This window comes from Neofelis nebulosa, chromosome 1 (genome assembly GCF_028018385.1).
Source record: "Neofelis nebulosa isolate mNeoNeb1 chromosome 1, mNeoNeb1.pri, whole genome shotgun sequence".
Lineage (NCBI taxonomy): Eukaryota > Metazoa > Chordata > Mammalia > Carnivora > Felidae > Neofelis > Neofelis nebulosa.
The window spans coordinates 58,962,178-58,982,714 of NC_080782.1; the positions used below are offsets into that span (position 1 = coordinate 58,962,178).

Consider the following 20,537-nt stretch of genomic DNA (forward strand, 5'->3'; position numbering starts at 1 on the left):
TTGTGTCATTTATCTAATTGAAGATGAAAATGTAGTTCTTCTTTTACAATACAGGTGGCTTGCATTCCAAAAACAAAGTATCCTTTTTTTCTTCTACCAGATAATCTTTCTCTCAGTGAGAAGCTGACCCTGTTATGTTAAACATATCAGAGGACCAGGACTACCGCATTTCTGGGTTTTTATTTCCTCCTGTGTCATCAGGCTCTGAGAAAAAGAACTAATTTTTTAATGCAGTGTTTCTTTCCATTAGAATCAACTCTAAAATGTTTCAGGTTAGGCATGTAAAATCCACTTAACTAAAAACCAGTTAAGAGAAAGATCAAGCCCAATTTGCTCATACAAGATTTTTTATTTCTGAGTCAGAAAAAAAAATCCTTGAGAGAACCATGTCAGAAATTAAACATTGAAAAGAACACTAGCAGTCTCCCCGTGTGCCTAATTTGGCTTTGCTGAACAAATGACCAAATTGACATGAGAATTACATGCAGGATTTGCTCAGCATCCTTATTTCTCTAACTCATTCCTCACTCCTGAAATATTGCCCAGTTTCTGTGCAGGAGGGAGCCATGTCTGTATCGACCATGGCATCCTTGGACCAGGTAGAATTAGAAAAATGGTGATTTTAGTTTCTTGTTGTGAATGAGCTCCTGCAGTAGAAGCAATTTGTCATAGAAACCCAATGTAATGAAGTTAGGATTGGGAAGGATCATGATACCCATTTTGTTGACTAGTTTATAAACAGGTTATTTTTGCTCATCCCTTACCTTGCAAATAGTAGTAATAAAAATCTTAAATGGCTGAGAGAAGGAGGCTTCGCTGAGGTCCCCTCATGTTCTCTGATAAGGCATTGCATTGCACGTAGGCCTCAGAATCCTTTGTTCTTTAAAGAGATGGAAGAGGACCGTAGAGAGAGCACCAGACAAAAAGTTAGGAGACCAAGCTTCAAATCCTGGCTTAGCTAGTCATTGGTCATCATGACCTTGGGCAAGTCATTTCACCTACGTGAGGCTCAAGGTCAGTATCTATACAAGAACCAGACCAGATGACCTTTGAGCTGGGTGGCTCTGCCGTTCTGATATAATGCAGAAAAGAAAGCCAAAGAGGTTTCTCAGAAAGGGATTAGGCAAATGCGGGAAGAATATCTAGATGAATAAACATCCCCAGTCTTTCCTGGTGCCTGGAGCTGATATTTGTCCTGCTGTGAGCTGGAATGATGCGATGCTCAGGTGTTAGGTGTCATAGCCCAGGTTCAAGTCACACCTTTCTACCACTTAGCAGCTGCATGTTACTCCAGCTCTCTGAGCCTCAATGTCTTCATCTGCAAAATGGGAAAATATTATACACACTTGATAAAATTTGCACCTGGCACACATCAAGAGCTCAATTAAACATTAGTTACAATGGGTCTCGTTGTAATGGCAAAATGACCCAAGATACAGCAGAAAGTAAGACACATTTCTTGAGTGCCTTCTCTGTGTTCGATACTCACGGATTCCTGCCTCCTTTATACTAACACCACATCGTAAGGTCAGTTTGATCACCCTCTTCCCTTTGTGGCCAAAAGTGCACACTTGGTTCTATAAACACCTGCCCCACCTAGCAGCCGTGTCTGTATGGGTAAATTTCCAATACTGCCTCCCATCTCTCATCTGTAAAATGGGAAGAATAATAGTACCTACTTTAGACTTCTTGTAAAGGGTAAATAAGATAATGCGTATAAAGCTCTTAACACGATGTTAGGCACTGAGTCAGTACTTTATAAAAATGCTAACTTTTTCTTCTAGCTAAGAAAAGTGAAGCTCAGAGAGGTCAATTAGTTTGCACAAGGTCATCTGCTTATGAGTAGTGGAACGGGGATTTAAACCCTGATAGGAATGAGTCTCAAAGACCCAGGATAGGGGGATGGTTCCTCCTTCACCCCATTCCTAAGGCACCCCTGGCTTTGCTATTCGTTTTTGGCTGCTTGACTGTAGCCTCCACAGTTCAGTCAGAGGGTTCATTGGAAGCAGTTTGATTGGGGGGGGGGGGGTGCCTGGGACTCAGAAGGGAAGCAAGACCAGATCCTTCATTTCTTCATTTACTGCAGCCGAGGGAAGAAATGTGCCCTAGGAATATGGCCAGTGCCCCAACTGCCACCTCCCTGACGCCCCTCACCATGGCTTCTTGCAAAGCCAACTTTCCACGGGAGAGTTCCCCCTCTTTGTTCCAGCATACACTGCACATCTACCAATCAATATGACATCTTATCCTCTAAAACATTCATAATGTCTGCTTCCTATGAGTCTGGTGGCCGCATGCCGCGTGCAGCCTGCATCACCTTTCCTTTGTAGTAAGTAGTCTTGTGGACCGGCCCCCTCTTTAACAGGGCTGCCGGGTGCTGTTCTTTAAAGAAAGACAAATATTGTTTGGGTTGTCAACACTGAATGACAAGCTTCTGAGGGAGAAGAAAGATGCGTTTAGGTGTATGCGTGTGGATTGCGGGGATGTGTTTTGCTATCACAAAAGCTCTTAAAATCCGAGACCATGATTTATTTGCTGAATAAAACCTACTGATATTATCATTCTCTAAAGGTATGTTGATCACATGGGTCCTTTCTTAGAGAAAGAAAGGCTTTTATTTTATTTCTTTCCTGGGAAAAATAGCGGCAGGAAAGGAGTCGTCTGGGTGGGAAATGATACCCTGTGTGGCGAATGGCTCCAGGCATGTGTTTATCTGCCTGAGGATAAGCTGGCTCAGTGGACAATGGGACGCCTGGCCAGCATCGCCAATCCTCCAGGGTATGTTCCTGGAGACTGTGCACGAGGAAAAGACAGTAGCTGTGAGCATGTGTGTCTGTCTTACATATTGATCCACCTGGTGATGCTGAGAGCAAAGGGCCTTGTTAGAGGTCACCTGAGCACACCAGACACCACACCCCCACAGTGTCCAGAGTTACCACCTGCAGCGCACAGTGGCAGGTGTAAGGGGACTCAAGGGGTAGGAGTTACACCAGCTTGGGGGCCCCATGCATCCTGAAGCTGCAAGGGGTCCCATTTGTTTCCTCCAAACACAGGAATTGATTAATCTCATACCACTTCCCACTTGCTGTACTATCCTGAGCCTGTCATGAAAATAGATTAATGCGCTGGTTCCCTCCATGTGGATTCTTCTTGTCTCCAGAACACGCTGCTCCCTGGTCTCAGAGCTGCCTCACGCAACTGTCACCTTGTTCTCTTGGCAGACGTGCAGGAGGGGACAGAAAGCCTCCCTGCTTTTGCAAGGGACAAGCATTAGGAAGGCAGAGACAAAATCCCTGTTTTAGCATCATGGCTGGAAGATAAGAGAGTGCAGATAGAGGTGTGAATTCAGGTGCATTTCTCCAAAGCCCCCTCTCATTTCCGCTTATCCTATCTGGGCCTCATTCTTCCTCTTCTGTGTCATTCCTGGGCCAGAAACTTTGCAACCATTTTGGAAGCTGCAAGCTGGAAGTTAGACACAGACAAGTAACTTTTCAGAGCATTCTTGGGAGATAGGTACACAAATCCCATTACTAGTAAAGGGATTTGTGGGCATAACTTCCCTGCAGTGCTTTGAAAATTCATTCCATTCAGTGTATTGCAATACAGTGGGGGCAGGGGGAGGGGTGGAATAAGAGAAATAATTCCACCAAGGCAGTTTGAAAGGGATTTTTTTTTAACTCCTTTATATTTAAATTTTTTAAACTCCTTTAAGACTTAAGGCACTTCCGTGAATGTTATCCCACATGGCTTTGTTTGTATCTCTTCTTTTAGGCAGAAGGTAATTTAGGCACGACAGTGTTCCTAAAACCCATGGGGGAGGGGAAGGGAAAAAAAAAAAAAAAAGAGGTTAGAGTGGGAGAGAGCCAAAGCATAAGAGACTGTTAAAAACTGAGAACAAACTGAGGGTTGATGGGGGGTGGGAGGGAGGGCAGGGTGGGTGATGGGTATTGAGGAGGGCACCTTTTGGGATGAGCACTGGGTGTTGTATGGAAACCAATTTGACAGTAAATTTCATATATTAAAAATAAATAAATAAATAAATAAATAAATAAATAAATAAATAAAAAGACATAAAAAAAAAAAATAAAAATAAAAATAAAAAGGGCCATATAGTCACAAAAAGACAAATGCTACATAATTCTGCTTATGTGATGTACCTCAAATTCATAGAAACAGAAAGTAGAATGATAGTTGCCAGGAACCAGGGAAAAGGCCAAAGGGAAGTTGTTATTTCATGGGTACAGAGTTTTAGTTTTGGAAGATGAAAAGAGTTCTGAAGATGGATAATGGTTTTGTTTGCATAACAGTATGAATGTACTTAATACCACTGACCTGTACAATTAAAAATGGTTAAGAGGTAAATTTTAGATTATGTGTATTTTACCACAATTTTTAAAAAAACTGGGGTAGGGGAAAGAACTGTCCTCTCTGAGTGCCCTTGTGGGGGCCATCAAGAGCTTGGAAGAAAACAGCAGCCATGTTGGCATTAGGGAGCATAAATGGTGAATCTCATCTAAACCAATATTTAAGTAGTGACCTTTGGCAAATGATGTAATTATTGAGTCTTGGCTTTTTTCAATTTGCAACATGGAAGTAAAGACATCTATCTCATATTGCTCTCATAGGAAATAAAGTTATGTAAGTGAGAATTTTTTAAATAAAGTCTAAAGCTGTCTACAAAAAAAAAAAAAAAAAAAAAAAAAAAAGGATACCATTAATCCACTGCAGTGGGCCCCCTCCTCTCTGAGGAAAAGGCACCGTATTCAAGGTCCCCAAAGGATGATAAGCAAACTGACCAAGGAAAAAGTCACCAAGCATATAGATTGCTAGCCTGCCTGACTGAGAACTGAGGTTGCCAAACAGATTTATTTTCTATTGACAATCGCTATTCCTTTCAGTTAAGTAGCAAGCTGGTCGCTGACCAAGGACAGATTTATCAGAGGACTAACCACTGCCTACAAAGGGAGGTGTCTGTTGCTGAGTGAGCCTTGACAGTATTTAGTAAGTAATTCTGTAGCCCATTGCCCTGTTCAGTCTTGACTAAGTAGCGGTTCACTTAGAGAATTAGGGGCCTAATGGCCTCTATTGAGGACTGTTGAGTAAGTCAGTAGCAGGGCAGTATGGGGGTTGAGAGCTCTGACTCTGCAGTTACATGTGTCTGGGTTTAACTTCCAGACTTCCTGGTGACTGGTTACTGGCTGTGTGATCTTAGGCGTGTGACTTAACCTCCCTAAGCTTCAATTTCCTTATCTAGAAGAGGTAGACTACATTACCATGTCACTGAGTGAGAATGGAAATAAATAGGTTTTCACACTCTTTAGAATCTTGCGGTGTTCATCTGATCTCACTTAAATACATGGCAAAGTCTCTCCAAGGGCACCCACTCCCTACCACCCACCTTCCCCACCACCTTGCACTCTCTTCTCCCACTGACCCCACTCCAACCTCAAAGCTCCCCCAAATGTCAGCATGAATTGCTTTTTCACTCCCTTTGGGCTTTGGCTCAAATGTTACCTATCGGACACCATCCTTGACTGGTCTACATCTGAACAAAAAACTGAATTACTCACCCCCAGGCCCTGGCATCTCCAACCCTATTCATCCTCCACTTTTCATTTGTGTGTGTTTAGTTTCTATGTATCCCGCTAGAATGTAAGTTCCATGAGAGCAAGGAACTCCTTCTGTCAACTTCTTTATTCCTGGAGCCTAGAACACACCTAACACACAGTAGGTGCTCCATAAATATTTGCTGAATGATAAGTGATGAATAAAATGATGCAGTTAACATAATTAGCCCAGTACCTGGTGCATTGCCAAAATAATTGTTAATTGTCAACATCCTCATGGAGCAGGCTCATCTGCATGTGTTAATTTTGACTACAGCTTACAAAAGTGCCTTTGCAGATTTCCTGTGCAAGTTCAGGGTTAGTGTTTGTGCATTTGAGCCCTGATTATTCTGCTGTGGTTCTCTCCTCTCAGCAGTGGCACTTGGGGAATTGGCTACACTTCCCACAGGAGTCCTGGCATTGTTGACTAAATTGGCTGATGCAGTTGGTGGGGGGGGGGGCAGGGAGTCCCAGCCTACCTGGTCTCTGAAGGAGCTTTGCCATCATCTCTAAGGCCCTTGTGAATCTGACCGCATGCTGAGCTATAAGACCCAGTAGGCAAGCCTCCCTCCTCCCACTTCCTAAGCTCTGCTTGGCCTCAAGCCTTCCATTTTCAAAGGGAAAGCCCAATCTCTTCCTCCGGTTATGTATCGACAAGGCTGATCTTTAAAGATACCCCCTGCTCCTGGAGGCCTGCTCAGCAAACACAGAGCATCCGTGGCCCCCGTGTTTGCCCTCCTTGACAAGCAGGGGCTGAGCAGCTCTCTGAGAAGCACTGCTGACATATTGATTGACTCTCTTGTCAGGTTGATCCTCTGCCAGCCAATGAACATGGAAGGTTCTAAGTGGCACCCAGCAGGACCCACACATACCCTAATTACTATTTCAGACAACCCCCATTCCATGCTGCCACTTTTCAAGGCCTACATCTCCTGTCCTTGCAGTTGCTGGGGAATTCTGTTACCTGCAACCAACCCCTCTCCCTTAATCTTCACTTGATTACCTCTGAGTATTTCTTTTAGAGCCCATGTGGCACAAAAACAGGCAACTCTGCTAAGGAACTATCACCCTAACTCCAAGTAGGTCTGTTTATTATTCTTGCTGAAATCTGGAATCTGTGTGTGGTCTATTCATCCTGCTTTGGTTCACTTTCAGCTCTTGGTGAAAGTTTTCTCCAATTAGCCAGGGAGATACATTCAGAGTTTGGCTGCTTATTGTGTTTTTAGTGGCTGATTTCCCAGCTGCCACCTGGATTACATGAACTTCCACTTGGAACCTTTCCCTGTTCCATCCTTGCTGACCCGTGGAGCCCACTGTTCCATCTGAGGGTCTCCCTGGAGCAGAGCCTGTCAAGTCATGATAAATTGTGCATTTTGGCTGCCGACAGGGGTGAGTCACATTAGGGAGAGGACCTCCCAAACTCATTTCACTTCTGACCCTAGGATGGTCTGAACAGGACCTTTTGGGATGAGCTGCTAGAGCATTTGTGGAAAGTGAGAAAGGGGACCACCCCACTGCATCTAAGATGTCTTGTTGGAGAAAATGTAAGTTGATGATGCCAGTGTTCACACAAAGTCTTGAGACTTTCTAAGTCCAAATTAGAGTGCATCACAGCTGGATATACTATGACATAATATTTAAAGAGCTATTTTTGTGGTTGGTGACCTTAAGTATGTAGTAGACCTAACTTTTCCTGGCTGGGTTTTAGAAAGGATCCTGACTCAATAAATAAATAACTTTAAGGAATGCACAGAGCCCTGTTGTATAAAAATGAAGTATCTTAGTTATTTACATGGCAGCTCCGCTTATCTTCAGTTTTGCCTTCTGAGGCTCAGTTACCCATGGTCAACTGCAGTAAGCAGACCATCCTCCTTCTGACATATGGTCAGATGGTCAGCAGGAGCCTAACACTGTGGTCACAATGCCTGCATTATTCACCTCACTTCATCTTATCACATAGACATTTTATTGTCTCACAGCATCACAAGATGAAGATACTTTGAGAAAGAGGGAGACCACGTTCACATAAATTTTATTAGAGTATATTTTTATAATTATTCTATTTTATTATTAGTCATTGTTCTAATCTCTTACTGTGCCTTATTTATAAGTTTAACTTTATCATAGGCATATATGTACAGGAAAAAGCATAGTGTACATAGGGTTCAGTACTATTCTGCAGTTTAAGGCATCCACCAGGAGGGCAAGTCTTAGAACGTATGCCCCATGGAAGAGTTGGGGCTGCTGTAAGTGAACCTATCAGTTAGGGAAGTCTCAGGCATGCTGTTAAAACAAAGAACCCCAAACTCTCAGCAGTTTATAACAGTAACAGTTTATTCATTCATTCATTCTGTATTCTCCCACCTGTCAGCCGTGGCTCTGAGCCATGTTATCGTTCCTCAAGACCCAAGTTGACCATGTGGCAGAAGGAAAAAAGGTATGCAAAGTGTGTGCTGCCAGGTCATGTGGCCATATCTGAATTCAACAAGACAGGAGATATCACCCCTTCAGGAAGAGGTGCTGAATATGGAAAATGGTCATTCGTCAACCACAGTGAGATTATCATGAATTTCGAGCAAAAGACCAGGTTTGCTGAGATCCCATTGCAAACCAGAATTTGTACCCAAATCACTATGAAATATGAAGCAGATAACCACTTCCACTGTTATCTTCCTCTGATTGTGAAATCCCCAGTGATCAAACTTCATAGTCAGTAGTTTCTTTGTCTATGAAATGGGGATGGGGATAGTACCAACCAGAGATGTGAGTCATACATCTTAAGGTAATATCTGTAGAATGGCTCCTAAAGTGCTGGCCATAGAAGGGGTTCAAGGACTGGCAGCAGGTACTGATAACACTAGTACCCAAAATAGCTTCTCTTTGTAGTCTTGTCCCTATTGCTGCCAGCACTGTTGTAGTCCACCCTTCATGCCTCTCTATTAGATATTTTTGATTTGTGAGAGTATAATGTCCTACAATCCAGCCCCTCATATCTAACTCCATGTGTCATTATCTATTCTGGTAAACATTTATGGATGGAATGCCTTCTATATTCAAGACATTCTGCTAGATCTTCAAGGGTGTTGTGGACACTTGACCTCTCTCAAGCCCTCAGCAGCCATTATTCTACCTGTAAAGGGAAATATTTTCAGAAGGTGAAGGGAGAGATTGATGGAGACATGGATTTCTCAGCCCCAGCCATATAGCAAATCAGTAGCAGAATAAGAAATAGAGTTCTCATTAGTCAGGAAACTCATTTACTTCACAGCTCTCCTGGGTCTTCTTTATCCTAAAGACACTTTAGTCCATCCCCATAGGCCAGAAAGATACTCTCATTTTCTTACTCAAGTAAGAGAGAGGGAATAGCTGACCAAGAAAAAAAAAAAAAAGTACAAACAAAAGCCTATTTCAGTGTCCCTCCCAAAAAACAAAAGAAGGTGGTTATACCCCTGATATAATTCTCACTTATTTGCTTAACGTTCAGTTCAACAACAGAAAATATGCCCAAACTTGAGTTTCATTTTTTTGCCTCGCTTCTGCTGGGATGACAGAGCTTACACTCAGCAGATTTGGCTCTTCCCCTTTGCCTGTCTCCATCTCACTTTCTTATTTTCTTTTCACTTCTGGGAGTTGTCTGAGCAGTTACTTGTCTCCTCTGACCCTAACCCTTCTCACCCCATCTCTCATCTTCTTGTTTTCAGAATACTTTTCTTTTTTTTTTTTTAATAAAAAGATGCTATGTAACCCGAAACAAAAAGGGAGGGGTGAGCGTTTCTGCAAACAGAACTTAGTTTCATGAATCCCCTCCTTATGCACAAGAAGATTAGGGTATTGTCTGCTTGCTGTTCTCTCGAAGCTGAAGTTGACGGTTGCAGTATGTTCCTCATCTTGGAGTGCCAAGACTGGGTTTCCAAAGAGGGGAACAGCTTTGAAAAGAGATTCACACTGATGGGGCGTTGGGCAGATTGTCATTCTTGCCTGATAGACCCACAGCTTCCTTCTCTAGATGAGAAACTCAAAGCTTTGTTAGGCCTGAGCCCAGCTGCACCTGCAGTACTGGTCTGTGTCTATCTTAAAACGCAGGGAGACCCTTCATGAGGGAACCACACCTCCACTGAAGCAGCAAGCAGGCTCAAGGCAAGTCCCAAGACCCAAGAGCGACATTTAAAAAAAAAAAAAAAGGGAATCATTTTAAAATAGCTAATTCCTTGGCTCCCTTTCACCTGGTAATTACAAATCAGAAGCTATCGTTATCTCGAAGCAGCCACGATTAGTTCTCATTTCCTGACCTCTGTACAGTGAAAATATGTGATTATTTGAGGCAACAGAATCCGGTCTCTTCAAGTGAGTGACCTACATATAACGGATAAACTGCAGGAGAAAATTAGGTGTTACCTTGACAGAAAGTGTATAGTAAATGTCACTTATTCTTATTAGTATTTATCATCTCAAAGAGTTGCCTTACACTTCAAAGTAATGTATAGGGGGAAAAAAACATGGCTCTGAAATGGGGAAGTATGCAAAAAAATAAAATAAAAAAGCAGATATACACACAGGGACACCTTGGCACATTAATCTGCGGCCATCAATCTGAGCTGTATTGTTTGAAGATAGGTTTTTAACCTTAATAGAATGCAGCCTGACTTTAAGTGGTGGTAGGCATGCAGAATTAATTGCCGTGTGAACAATTTCCTAAGCATTGTTAATTGCGTTTCCTGTGGTTAATTGTTTCTCCCATCCCACATCATGCCCTGAACCTTTCCCTGTCAACAGCCCTTTCTCTCCTGCAGCGCTGGAACCCTAGCAACAGCATCAACCTATGTCCGGTTGAAATGCCAGACAGACACAGTGTGGTTATTGTTTGAGTGGGCAGTATGCAGGGGAGTGTACTCCTTATTTATCTGCAAATGAAGCATTTCTTAGATGGGGACTTTGAAAGAATACAGGTGTTTGGGATTTGCCTTTCATTCCACATAGCAAAAACAACTCCCCCAGAACCATGGAAGATGGGGTGATTTGAGCTTGAGAAACCACCTGGGAAGTGGTGAGCTGGCACAGGGTGACAAGAAAGACAGGAGGGAAGGAAGGAAGTTTGTGTTGAAGGTTTGCAGTACACGTGGAAATAAAGCAAGAGTCCTACAAACATGTTTGTCTCATTAGCAAAGATAGCACCTTGGCACTCCAGCTCCCTCTGTCCCCGTGGGAAAGCGTGGGTGCGGGTGCAGGGTGTGAGAAGGAATCATCATAGTATTTTTGTGAAAGGACCCCATTCTGCAACCACCCCTGAGCTTTTTCTACAGTGGGCTGAAAGGTACCCACTTAGCAGGAAGAGAGGTGGAAAGGAAAGGCAGTTTGAGAGCTTGAACTAGAATGGTGAGCTTACAGGGGCCAGTCCAGCTGTGGGCAATACTTGCTGCATTGCTGTTTTAGTGCAACTACAGTCTCAGCAGCAGACCATCCCATCTGGGGAGCCTTGTTTTGACACTGACTGTTTTGAGTAGTTTGGGGGAAATTATCCTTGTCAACGCCCTTGGACCCTCAGTCTAAAAACAGCTGCATCCACAGTGTGGGAGAGGTTGGATGTGATGGAGCAGTATTCTTTACAGCGATTCCAGAGGGACATTTTCTCCTCCATGGTAGAGAGGCCTGAACTCTGATTCCCCCTCCTCTTCTCCCCACCTTGGGGATCCTCTCACCAAAGGTGGTGAACAGCAGCACAGGGAGAGGAGACCTAATCACCCGGATCTCCTCCCTTTCCGTATTTAGCTAATCCCTGAGGCCTGGGGTTAGCTGGGGGTTTTTTGTTGATGTTGTTTTTGGTTTTTTTTTTGTTTTTTGAAGTGCAGCTTCCTTAAAAGGCAATTGCTTGGAAGAAGCACCTGACCCTCCCCCCTTGACATTTGCATTGCTGAATTATCTATTCATATTTTCATTACTTTGTCTCTCCTGCAGCAATGCATCTGCTGGGACTCAATTGGCAACTGCAGCCGGCAGATGGACACACCTTTAACAATGGGATAAGGACCGGCCTACCAGGAAGCGATGATGTGGCAACAATGCCATCTGGAGGCAAAGGTGAGGTTACAGCTGCTGCTTGCCCTCTTGAGGTCACAGGGAAATTCAGAGCTCCCGCCAACCGGTTTAGGTTTTCTAATCCAAATATTGGAAGGTACACAAAAAGGAAAAGAAATTGGGGGGGGGGGCAAATCCATTGCCTTTCGTAGGTGCCCCTGTTAAAATCTGTTTGCTGTTCCTGTCTGTTAGCTGCGTTTGGCTGGAGCCACTGAGAGTTGGCACCCCGCCTTCCCAGACCAATGTGCATACCTCTGCTATCTGGAGCCACTTGAAAGCCTCCCGAGGCCCGAGCAGAAGCAGCAGCAGCTGGAGAGGCAGCAGCAGCAGGAGAAAGTCCTGCCTAATCAAGAAAGCCGAGAGCAGCAGGCTGCGTGTGCCGCTAGACCAGAGCCCACTCCCCAGAGGAGAGAGGCAGCCTCCCCAGGGAGGAAGGGCTGCCTGGCAGGAAAGAGAAAGACTCTGAGCTGTTCTGCTTTGGGAGAGAATAGAACAGAGTTTTGACAACTCAGGGAACAAAGCTCTCTCCTCAGAACAGAAAAGGGGACAATGGAGATGTTTATTGAAGCAATCAGGCAACTGTATTCTTGCAGGAAAAAAAAAAAAATAGGTGCTAACAAGGTGCTAAGAAGGAAGAGAAAAAACAGGACTGTGAGGAGGTAGAGACAGGGGGCAATTAAAAAAAACAACAGCAACCCATGGCAGACTGTGGGGTGTGCTTGAGTCAGGATGGAAATCACAAACAGGAGAGATGGTGTGGAAGGGCTTCTCCAAACACAGACACTTCCACTCTGCCTCCTAGCACATCAGAACAGTTTACCTAGCACAGTTTACCCTCATGTTTCTTAAAATACCCCACAGAGATAGTTCAGAGACAAGAAAGGAAATAACGTTTACTGGACACCTGGTGTGCACCAAGCTAAGCATTGCCTAATTTCAACAGCTGTAAAAGGAAGGGTATCATCTCAGGGAAACCAAGGCCCAGGGTGTTTTGGAAACTTTCCCCAGTCAAACACATAGGCAGGTACAGACTTAAACTCAAGTCTGTGCTCTGTGCATCTTTGGGCAAGTTGGGGTATTCCTCAGCACCATCATTTCCCACAGAGAAGATTCCAGAATTCATCTTCCCTTAGAGATGCACGTTAGTCATACTGAGATGTTAATGTTGCTTAAATTATTCTCCCTGGAGTTGTCCTAATGGCATCGAGTGTAACTTTTTTGTCTTTCTTTGTATCCCATCTTCAAGAATCGCTCTATTCATCCATCCTAATCATAACACTAAATTACCTTTAAGTAAGCATGAAAAAGTTTTATCTGAGGATGAAATTATATGCTTTCCATTATCAGGTAACTAAAACTAGATCTAAAAATGTAAAGTATATCTTGCCTTAACGTATCATGTTCTGCCTTAACTGACCAAAAAGCCTGAAGCCAGATTTGTTGGTCTCTGATGTGTAGTCCATTCCCTCCAGTATTTGACATCATCCACAGCTCCTGTTTCCTTTATGACAGTGTTTCTCTGTGGGGCATTTTTGGCCCCCAGGGGACATTGGGCAAGTGTCTGAAGACTTCTTTGGTTGTCACAGTTAGAGGAGGTGCAACTGGCATTTAGCAGAGAGAGGCTGAGATGCGGTTAAGTAAAAGGACAGCCCCTACAGTGAAGAATGATCCTGCCCAAGAGGTCCATGGTGCTGCTCTTGGAGAAACGCTTTAGGGGGTCTCTGCTGCTTCTGATCCCTAAGGTCCCTTTAATCCACAAGTCAGCAGCACCCTGCCCCTTGAGAAGAATGCAGAACACACATTTGAAAGTGAATATGCATATTCGCTCATGGGGCACAGGTATATATTTGGTATGTATACATTCTGAAGTTACATGCAAATGCTTCTTAAATAGCATCCTTTACCGAAGAGACTCACAGATTGGCACTAACTTCCATAAGTTAAGGTCAGCCACTCTGCGCATTTGTGATTAAGTTTTGTTTCCAACTCCCACCCCCACCTGAACATCCCATATCAGCAGAACTGAAGATTCCCTGAAGAGAACAAGTCCTAACTAAGAGTACAGTGTCTCTCAATTAAATGAAGAAACACTTTCCACAGTGCCTTTGGAAAGACCAGAATTTTCCCCCTCAGATGCAACATGCTTTTTTAAGTCCTGTAACATCACCAGTTATTTTCCAAATAAGTTTACAAGATAGTAAAATGGTTGCCAAATTGTTGTCCAATGAATTCTGTCAATAGGACTCTTATGAAAAAGTGCAAGAATTTAAAATAAAGCTGAACGAAAACTGGGAACATCTCCTTTCTGAACACCAAAGAGTACTCTTCTTATGACCGAAGACAGCAGATCTCTCAAGCTGCTGTAAAGTTTGGTCTAAAAAAATAACTAGAAAGATTTTGGCTTTCTCACAGCCACCTATGTCTTTTTGAAAAAGTGAACCTCAGGTTTCAATTTCTTTACCTAGTGACCTCCCTCCTCCCCACTCCCCAATTCTATACATTTAGATAACCTGAATCAATTCCCATCGACTAGTTTTCCAGTGTTTCAAAGAGACAATCAAGATATATTGGCAATAAGTTAATTAAATAACACCCCCTCCATTTTTTTGTGGTATACGATAATCCTTCACTCCAATAATGTTTTAATCAAGATACACCACACATTGCTAGGGAGGTTAATCTTATTAAGCAATTACTGGGTAAGTATCCAGCAGAAGCAAATTAAAATGTAAGCAAAACAAGGGTATGTGAGTTCCATCTAAGATGGCACATCGATAGAGATTTCATTACTTGGTCTTTAGGAGTGTTTACATTGCTCAGATTTGGAAAGGAGTCTAATAGACAGGGCAGCCTACACTCTCTGATATGTTAGTGGAAACAAAGCACTTGATTAATTAGTTAGGAGAGTATGTTCTTTGGGCTTTGTCTTCCCTTTTCCATTTGTTGTTGTTCATGGTTTATTTTTTCTCCATTCTCTCTTTCAATTAAACCTTAATGTGGTTGGTTTGGTTGTTGGGTTTCACATCAAGAAAAGGGAGCCCACAGACTGCCAGAATCACTCACCATCTCGAGTGTATTTCTATGTTAAAAGGAATGAACTCATACATCTTCATTACAAGAGCACAGAGCACTTTTTCTATAGATCTGGGATTAGATAAGCCTTGAGAACGAAGATTCAATACAGTGTTCTGACCTGGTCAGATAACATAAGGGAATCCAGTTTGATTGGCTAGGCCCAGAGGCAAAGAATACAAGAGCTTTTAAAGGGCACATCACATGTAGCCAATTTGTGCACTGATCTTAAGAAAGAATAAACTCCCAAGTAGAATTTCATGGATCATTCTCAAAACCTATCACTCATTTTAAAGTCAAGGTGTCCTCTATATCAGAGGTCAGCAAATAACATCTCATGAACCAAATCAGGCCAGCCATGTGTTTTTGCAAATAAAGTTTTATTGGAGCACAGCCATATTCATTCATTGCCTATGGCTTCTTTTGCACTACAACAATGGAGCTGAGTAGATGCAACAGAGATGAGATGGCCCACTAAAGCATAAAATATTTGTTACCTGACCCATTATGGAAGTTTGCCTACTACTCTGTATCATTTGCAAACCTATGTCTGCTCTCACTGGACTGTTCTGCAACTATAAATTATAGGAGATGAGGCAGAAGAGACCAAACTCCCAATAGATCAGCCTTTCCGTCTTGACCAAGGGTTGGGCATATTTTGGGTAACACTGCATCGACAGATTCTGTGTAACATATGACTCTAGAGTTGGTCCAGCTGGTTACACCTGTCAGCTCCATCACTTAGCTGCTTGAACATAAGCAGGTCATTTGTCCTCCCTCAGCCACAAATTCCTCATCCATAAAATGGAACTCCTCACACTTGGCATCCAGTATAAAGGAGACAGTGCTTGTAAAACCTGGTGTGTGGCATCAGGCAGTTAATAAGAGATCCGGGAATATTAGTTGTCACTGACATCATCATGCCATCTCTCAGTTACTCCATTTAACAAGCATTCACGGGCTGACACTTCTTATGAGGTATTGTAGTTTCCAAAGGTGAAGGCTGCCTTCAGAATGTCAAGATAGAGAGTCGTTCTGCTTCATCTTTTCCCTTTGCCTTCTAAGAATTAGAACCAACCCAGATGTGTAGACTTCTTCCCAAACATTTGCTTGATGAGGTCAGTGGGAAGCAAGACTTCCCATTCACAAGGGCCAATGTGCAAAACAAGCTGGCCCGTTCCCCACAGCATTATTTGTCTCACTGCAGCTTGAGTTCCATCACTGCCAGACTGTCTGTTTTAAGCCCCACCATTCTCGGTTTATAACTCAGCTGTAAACATTTATTTGTGCCTGGAGCACATTTCTTTCCTACCCTTTGAAAAAAAAAAAATCAGAATTTCCAGATGGTATGCAAGTTGGAAAAAAATGGCAAAGACTGTTATTCTGTTTAGAAACATGTTTTTCTACACTTGCCCTTTCAGCAAAAACTTCATAATGATTTTTACTAGTTGGCTTAATGCATGGTACTAGGAGCCAGATTAGCAGGGAGGTTGGTAATTCTTCCTCTGGCTCTTGTCAGCCTCTCAATGAACACAGCCCAGGGTTTCAAAATGATCACTTCTCTACATGGGGCTTTTTCAAAGTCAGTGAAGTTCCCAGAAGGGCAAGGGGTGGTTATGTTTGAGCCAACCATTACAATACTGCACGTCTACTGGCAAATATACCAATAGCCTACATACCAATGTAACAACTTCTCTCAGTTTGGAGGCCATCTTATTCTCCCTTTGTTACATGTGAGTACTGCTTACGCACTTCATATTGCTGATTTTAGCTTCTGATTGCTACCCACAACCCCGTTCTAAGTTGTATAATTTCTGTTGTACCTGACATCATTGTGGGTTGACATGGGTATTAATAGCAATATAATCTATCTCCCTCCCTAGTGCATTTATCCTCACTTGTGCTGGCACGTTTCTCTTTCAGAGTTGACTTGTACATCCAGAGGGTGGTCCCTGCCACCTGTTTGGATACACACCTCTTTGTATGTCTTGTACTTAGGCCAATGTCCGAAAAGCCAGCGGGGTGGTTAGAAATGTGGGTTCTGGAAGCGTTCGTATTTTGGATCCCAGTTCTACCACTTAAGAGCTGTGTGACCTTAAGCAAGTCACTGTATTTTCATGGTTCTCTAATCTGAAAACCGGAAAAGTCACAAACATATCAGGAGATGGCATGGCCAGCAGTAACCACTCAGTAAATTTTAGCTACTATAAATGACACTAATAAACTGAACTACATATTAATGCAGAATCATGCTCACCTGAATGGTCAGATAAATAAATGTCTGTTAATTCCCCTAGTGGCAAAGAGTTGGCCATTTTTACCTAAGGTGACAAATTGGGTTTCAAAAGATGTAAAGGCCACATGTAGTCCCAACTGCTGAAGGATTTTATAAAAATCATTATTGCTGTGTGATGTTGTGAATACATCATGGGAGCAGTGAACACTGAGGATAGAAATCTATTCCTGAAGAATAGCCAGCCAGCAGCAGGGTGAAGGCTGATGGGCTGATTCAGAGGAGCTGTAGTGTAAGGCAGTGAATCTAATGTCCTTAGGAGAATCTCTTTGCCTATCTCTTGGTTAAACAGAAGCTTCAGATGGTTGTCCTGATTCCCAAATAAATGGAAACGAGGTGTAATGACTGAAGCAATAATCTGAATTCAGCTTTATTTGCAATAGATAAAAATATGTGAGGCAGAATAATCTGTAAGGCAGATTTATGCTGAGGTGCCTCTGGAGTTCGGTTAAGTTTAGGAAGTATTAATATGAGGTTTCATTTCCCGGCTATGACTATGAGTCCATTCCCGTTATCACTTGTTTGGGGAATAGTCTCGCTGTTTCCATAAATGAATTATGGCAACATTTTCTGAAATGATTAGCTCCTAATGTGGCTATGGAAGGCTGTCATTTTGCTTGACATCAGTCTTATTTAACTGGTTGGAATTTTAGGTACGTGTTTCTGAAATAGGCAATAGCTTCACATTTACATGAGCACTCTTCTGTGGAGTTATAGAGGTGGACTATCCTATAAAATTGATCATTTAGAGTGTTGCCTCAAAAATCCAAGAAATCTCATCTTTAAGCTGGAGATGAATCAGCCAGAACCATCATGAAGCATCTGCTTTTTAGGGCAAAATGATCATCATCTCCACTTTTGGTCCTGCATCTCATAGATAGGAAAGTTTGACATAGAAGCCGCAGCTCAGGGAAATGTGGGTGGGACTCAGTGCTCCTTGCAGGACACGCTCAGTCACTACCCAGAACCCAAGGGTGGTGGCCAGTCTTTCACTGAATGATTATGGGATGGCTGTTTAAATCTTCTCCTGATGCCACCAATTGAAGCCCACACTGAGTCCCTGGGACCTTGCCCTGCTGCCTGGATGAGGGATACTGGGGGTATGATATGCATCCCAACATTTGATGTTGAGCAAAAATTACCTAGCGCTATAGTAGATGCTTGACAAATATTTGTTGTGTCAAGTATGAATGAATGATCTCCACAACATTGCTTGGGACACTTGTTAGTCATTGTTAAATAAAATCTGGCAGCTTTTTGCTAAAGTAGGCTCCAGAAAGTTGTCTACCTGAAAAGCAGCTAGAGTATACAGCAACATGGGCAATTTGGAACTCGATCTTGTGACTTTGTTTTTTCTGCTTTTAGCACCTTCCTTCACGTGACTGGTCCCTCCTTATCTATAGACATATTGATCACTCATTGAATATTGATTTCAGCTGCTCTAGAAAATGACTTCCTGCTTCACTGAGTCCTATCCCACCCTGTGGCCCTTTATCTCATTGTTACCTACACTAGTTCATTGTACCTATGCTGGGCAGCCTATATTTTAACTATACCATCATAAATTTATACTCTAAATCTGGGGAAAATAGTTATGGCTGTGTTTGGGTAGCACAACACCTGGGTAGAAAGATGTAGAAGTGCCACAGATTGGGTACTACATATGTTACCCTGGTTAATCCTCAGAAACCACCCCATTATACAGATGAGTAGACAAACCCAGAAAAAGGGAGTGGTTAGCCCAAAGACAACAGCTAGTGGTTGTCAGAGCTGGGATTCAAACCCAGGGCTGACAGCTTCACTGTCCAACATGCCTCCTGAGGTCTCAGATCTTCTCAGTAAAGGATAGAAAGTGTGATTACTTTGCTTCCTTGTTGTCTGTCTCTCAGTGGCACCCCATTAGGAATTAGCCATGTTGGGGTCCTAGAACACAAGCAGGGCCAGGGGGAGCCCAGATTTAGATCCTCCTTGGTGGGACTGGGAGCCTGACTCAGGGTGCTGGCCTCCTTGACCTTCAGGAGCAGCACAGATCTTCACTCCTGTTGGACACCAGCCCAGGGATTTGACCTCTAGGAACAGAGCTACTGAGACCACCGTTCCCCACACTGGCTTCAGCAGTTTACAAATGACAGCTTTCCTATTTATGTCTTTCAAGGCAATGTTTGCATAACATTTTTTCCTTTCTTATTGTTTTTAACATTACAGAAGTTTTGCACACTCAATTTATTTTATTTTTTTAACATTTTATTTTTGAGACAGAGAGAGACAGAGCATGAATGGGGGCAGGTCAGAGAGAAAGGGACACACAGAATCCGAAACAGGCTCCAGGCTCTGACCTGTCAGCACAGAGCCCGACGCGGGGCTCAAACTCACGGACTGTGAGATCATGACCTGAGCTGAAGTGGGACGCTTAACCGACTAAGCCACCCAGGCGCCCCTGCACACTCAATTTAAAGATGTTTTTTAATTATGTAGAAAAGTTTTTTTTTTCCTCTGTTGCAAAGAATGTTGTGTAACAACTGGCAAATTTGAATCAGATCTTTAAGTTAGAAATACATTGTATCAATGTTAATTTACTGTTTTTAATAATTGTACAGTGGCTCTGAAAAAGAATGCCTTTGTTTTTAGGAAAAACACATAGAAGAATCAAGAGGTAAAAGGAACAACCTATCTGTAACTTATTCTCCATTCTTCAGGAAAAAAACAGAGAAAAGAAAGAATGATAGAACAAATATGTATTAAATTTATGGAATCTGGGTGAATGATATGCAGGAATTCTTTGTACTGTTTTCTAAAAATGTTACTGTAAATCTGAAATTATTTCAAAATGAAGATTTTTTTTATATAAAAGTATTGAAAACTCCACTTTGCAAAAGCAGAATTCAGTTGCCATTATCTGGAGAATTTACTTTGAAAGTAGTCACTAGCTTTTAATAGTAATTGTAACTTATGTTAAACGAATTGAATTTGTTAAAAGTGAAATTGGATAACCTCTCCTCCCTCCTGCGGACCACACACACACACACACACACACACACACACACACACACACACCACACCACACACACTCTTTGTAGCATATATCCAGAGATGACTCACCCCTCCTCACCCCCTAGCTCTCTCTGTTAGAACACAGTTGACTACAGTGTAATGTCCCATATGATACTCTGAGTCCAAACCTCTCTCATGTAGATAAAGACCCTGAGACTTTGAGAGCTAGAACTGCCTCAAACTAGTCAGTGCCTTAGTAGCAAGGAGGGAGTTCAAACAAACAGTTCATTTACACCCCTGTTTCTTTCCACAAAAGGTCCAGGGTTAAATATCAGGAATAAGACCCTTCGCTTTTGGTTGTTATCTAACAACCTTTCCACCATATTCCAGTCTCCCTGGTTTGCTTATTTATCTATAAGGTTTTATACAAAAGGTACATTAAGAGTTTATTCATGATTTTTGAAGAGGGTTTTCAGTGAAGGTTCCTTTAAATAGTAAATTTC

At 42.6% G+C, this 20,537-nt stretch overlaps 1 protein-coding gene and 1 long non-coding RNA gene across 26 annotated transcripts in view; one reads left to right on the top strand and one right to left on the bottom strand.

Annotated features, from left to right (window-relative positions):
* Positions 1–7,475, bottom strand: part of LOC131507715 (uncharacterized) — a 29,043-nt gene extending 21,568 nt beyond the window's left edge. For both annotated transcript variants that reach the window (XR_009259647.1, XR_009259643.1), the window contains exons 1-3: positions 7,399–7,475; positions 1,261–1,318; positions 765–880 (exon numbers count right to left, since the gene is read on the bottom strand). This is a non-coding gene — a long non-coding RNA (uncharacterized LOC131507715). The remainder of the gene's footprint in view (positions 1–764; positions 881–1,260; positions 1,319–7,398) is intronic.
* The window catches only part of TENM2 (teneurin transmembrane protein 2), a 1,977,383-nt gene that overhangs the window by 1,746,189 nt on the left and 210,657 nt on the right, over positions 1–20,537 (top strand). For all 24 annotated transcript variants that reach the window (XM_058722697.1, XM_058722719.1, XM_058722713.1 and 21 more), the window contains one exon: positions 11,559–11,681. In XM_058722697.1, the coding sequence (XP_058578680.1) occupies positions 11,559–11,681 (123 nt within the window). The remainder of the gene's footprint in view (positions 1–11,558; positions 11,682–20,537) is intronic.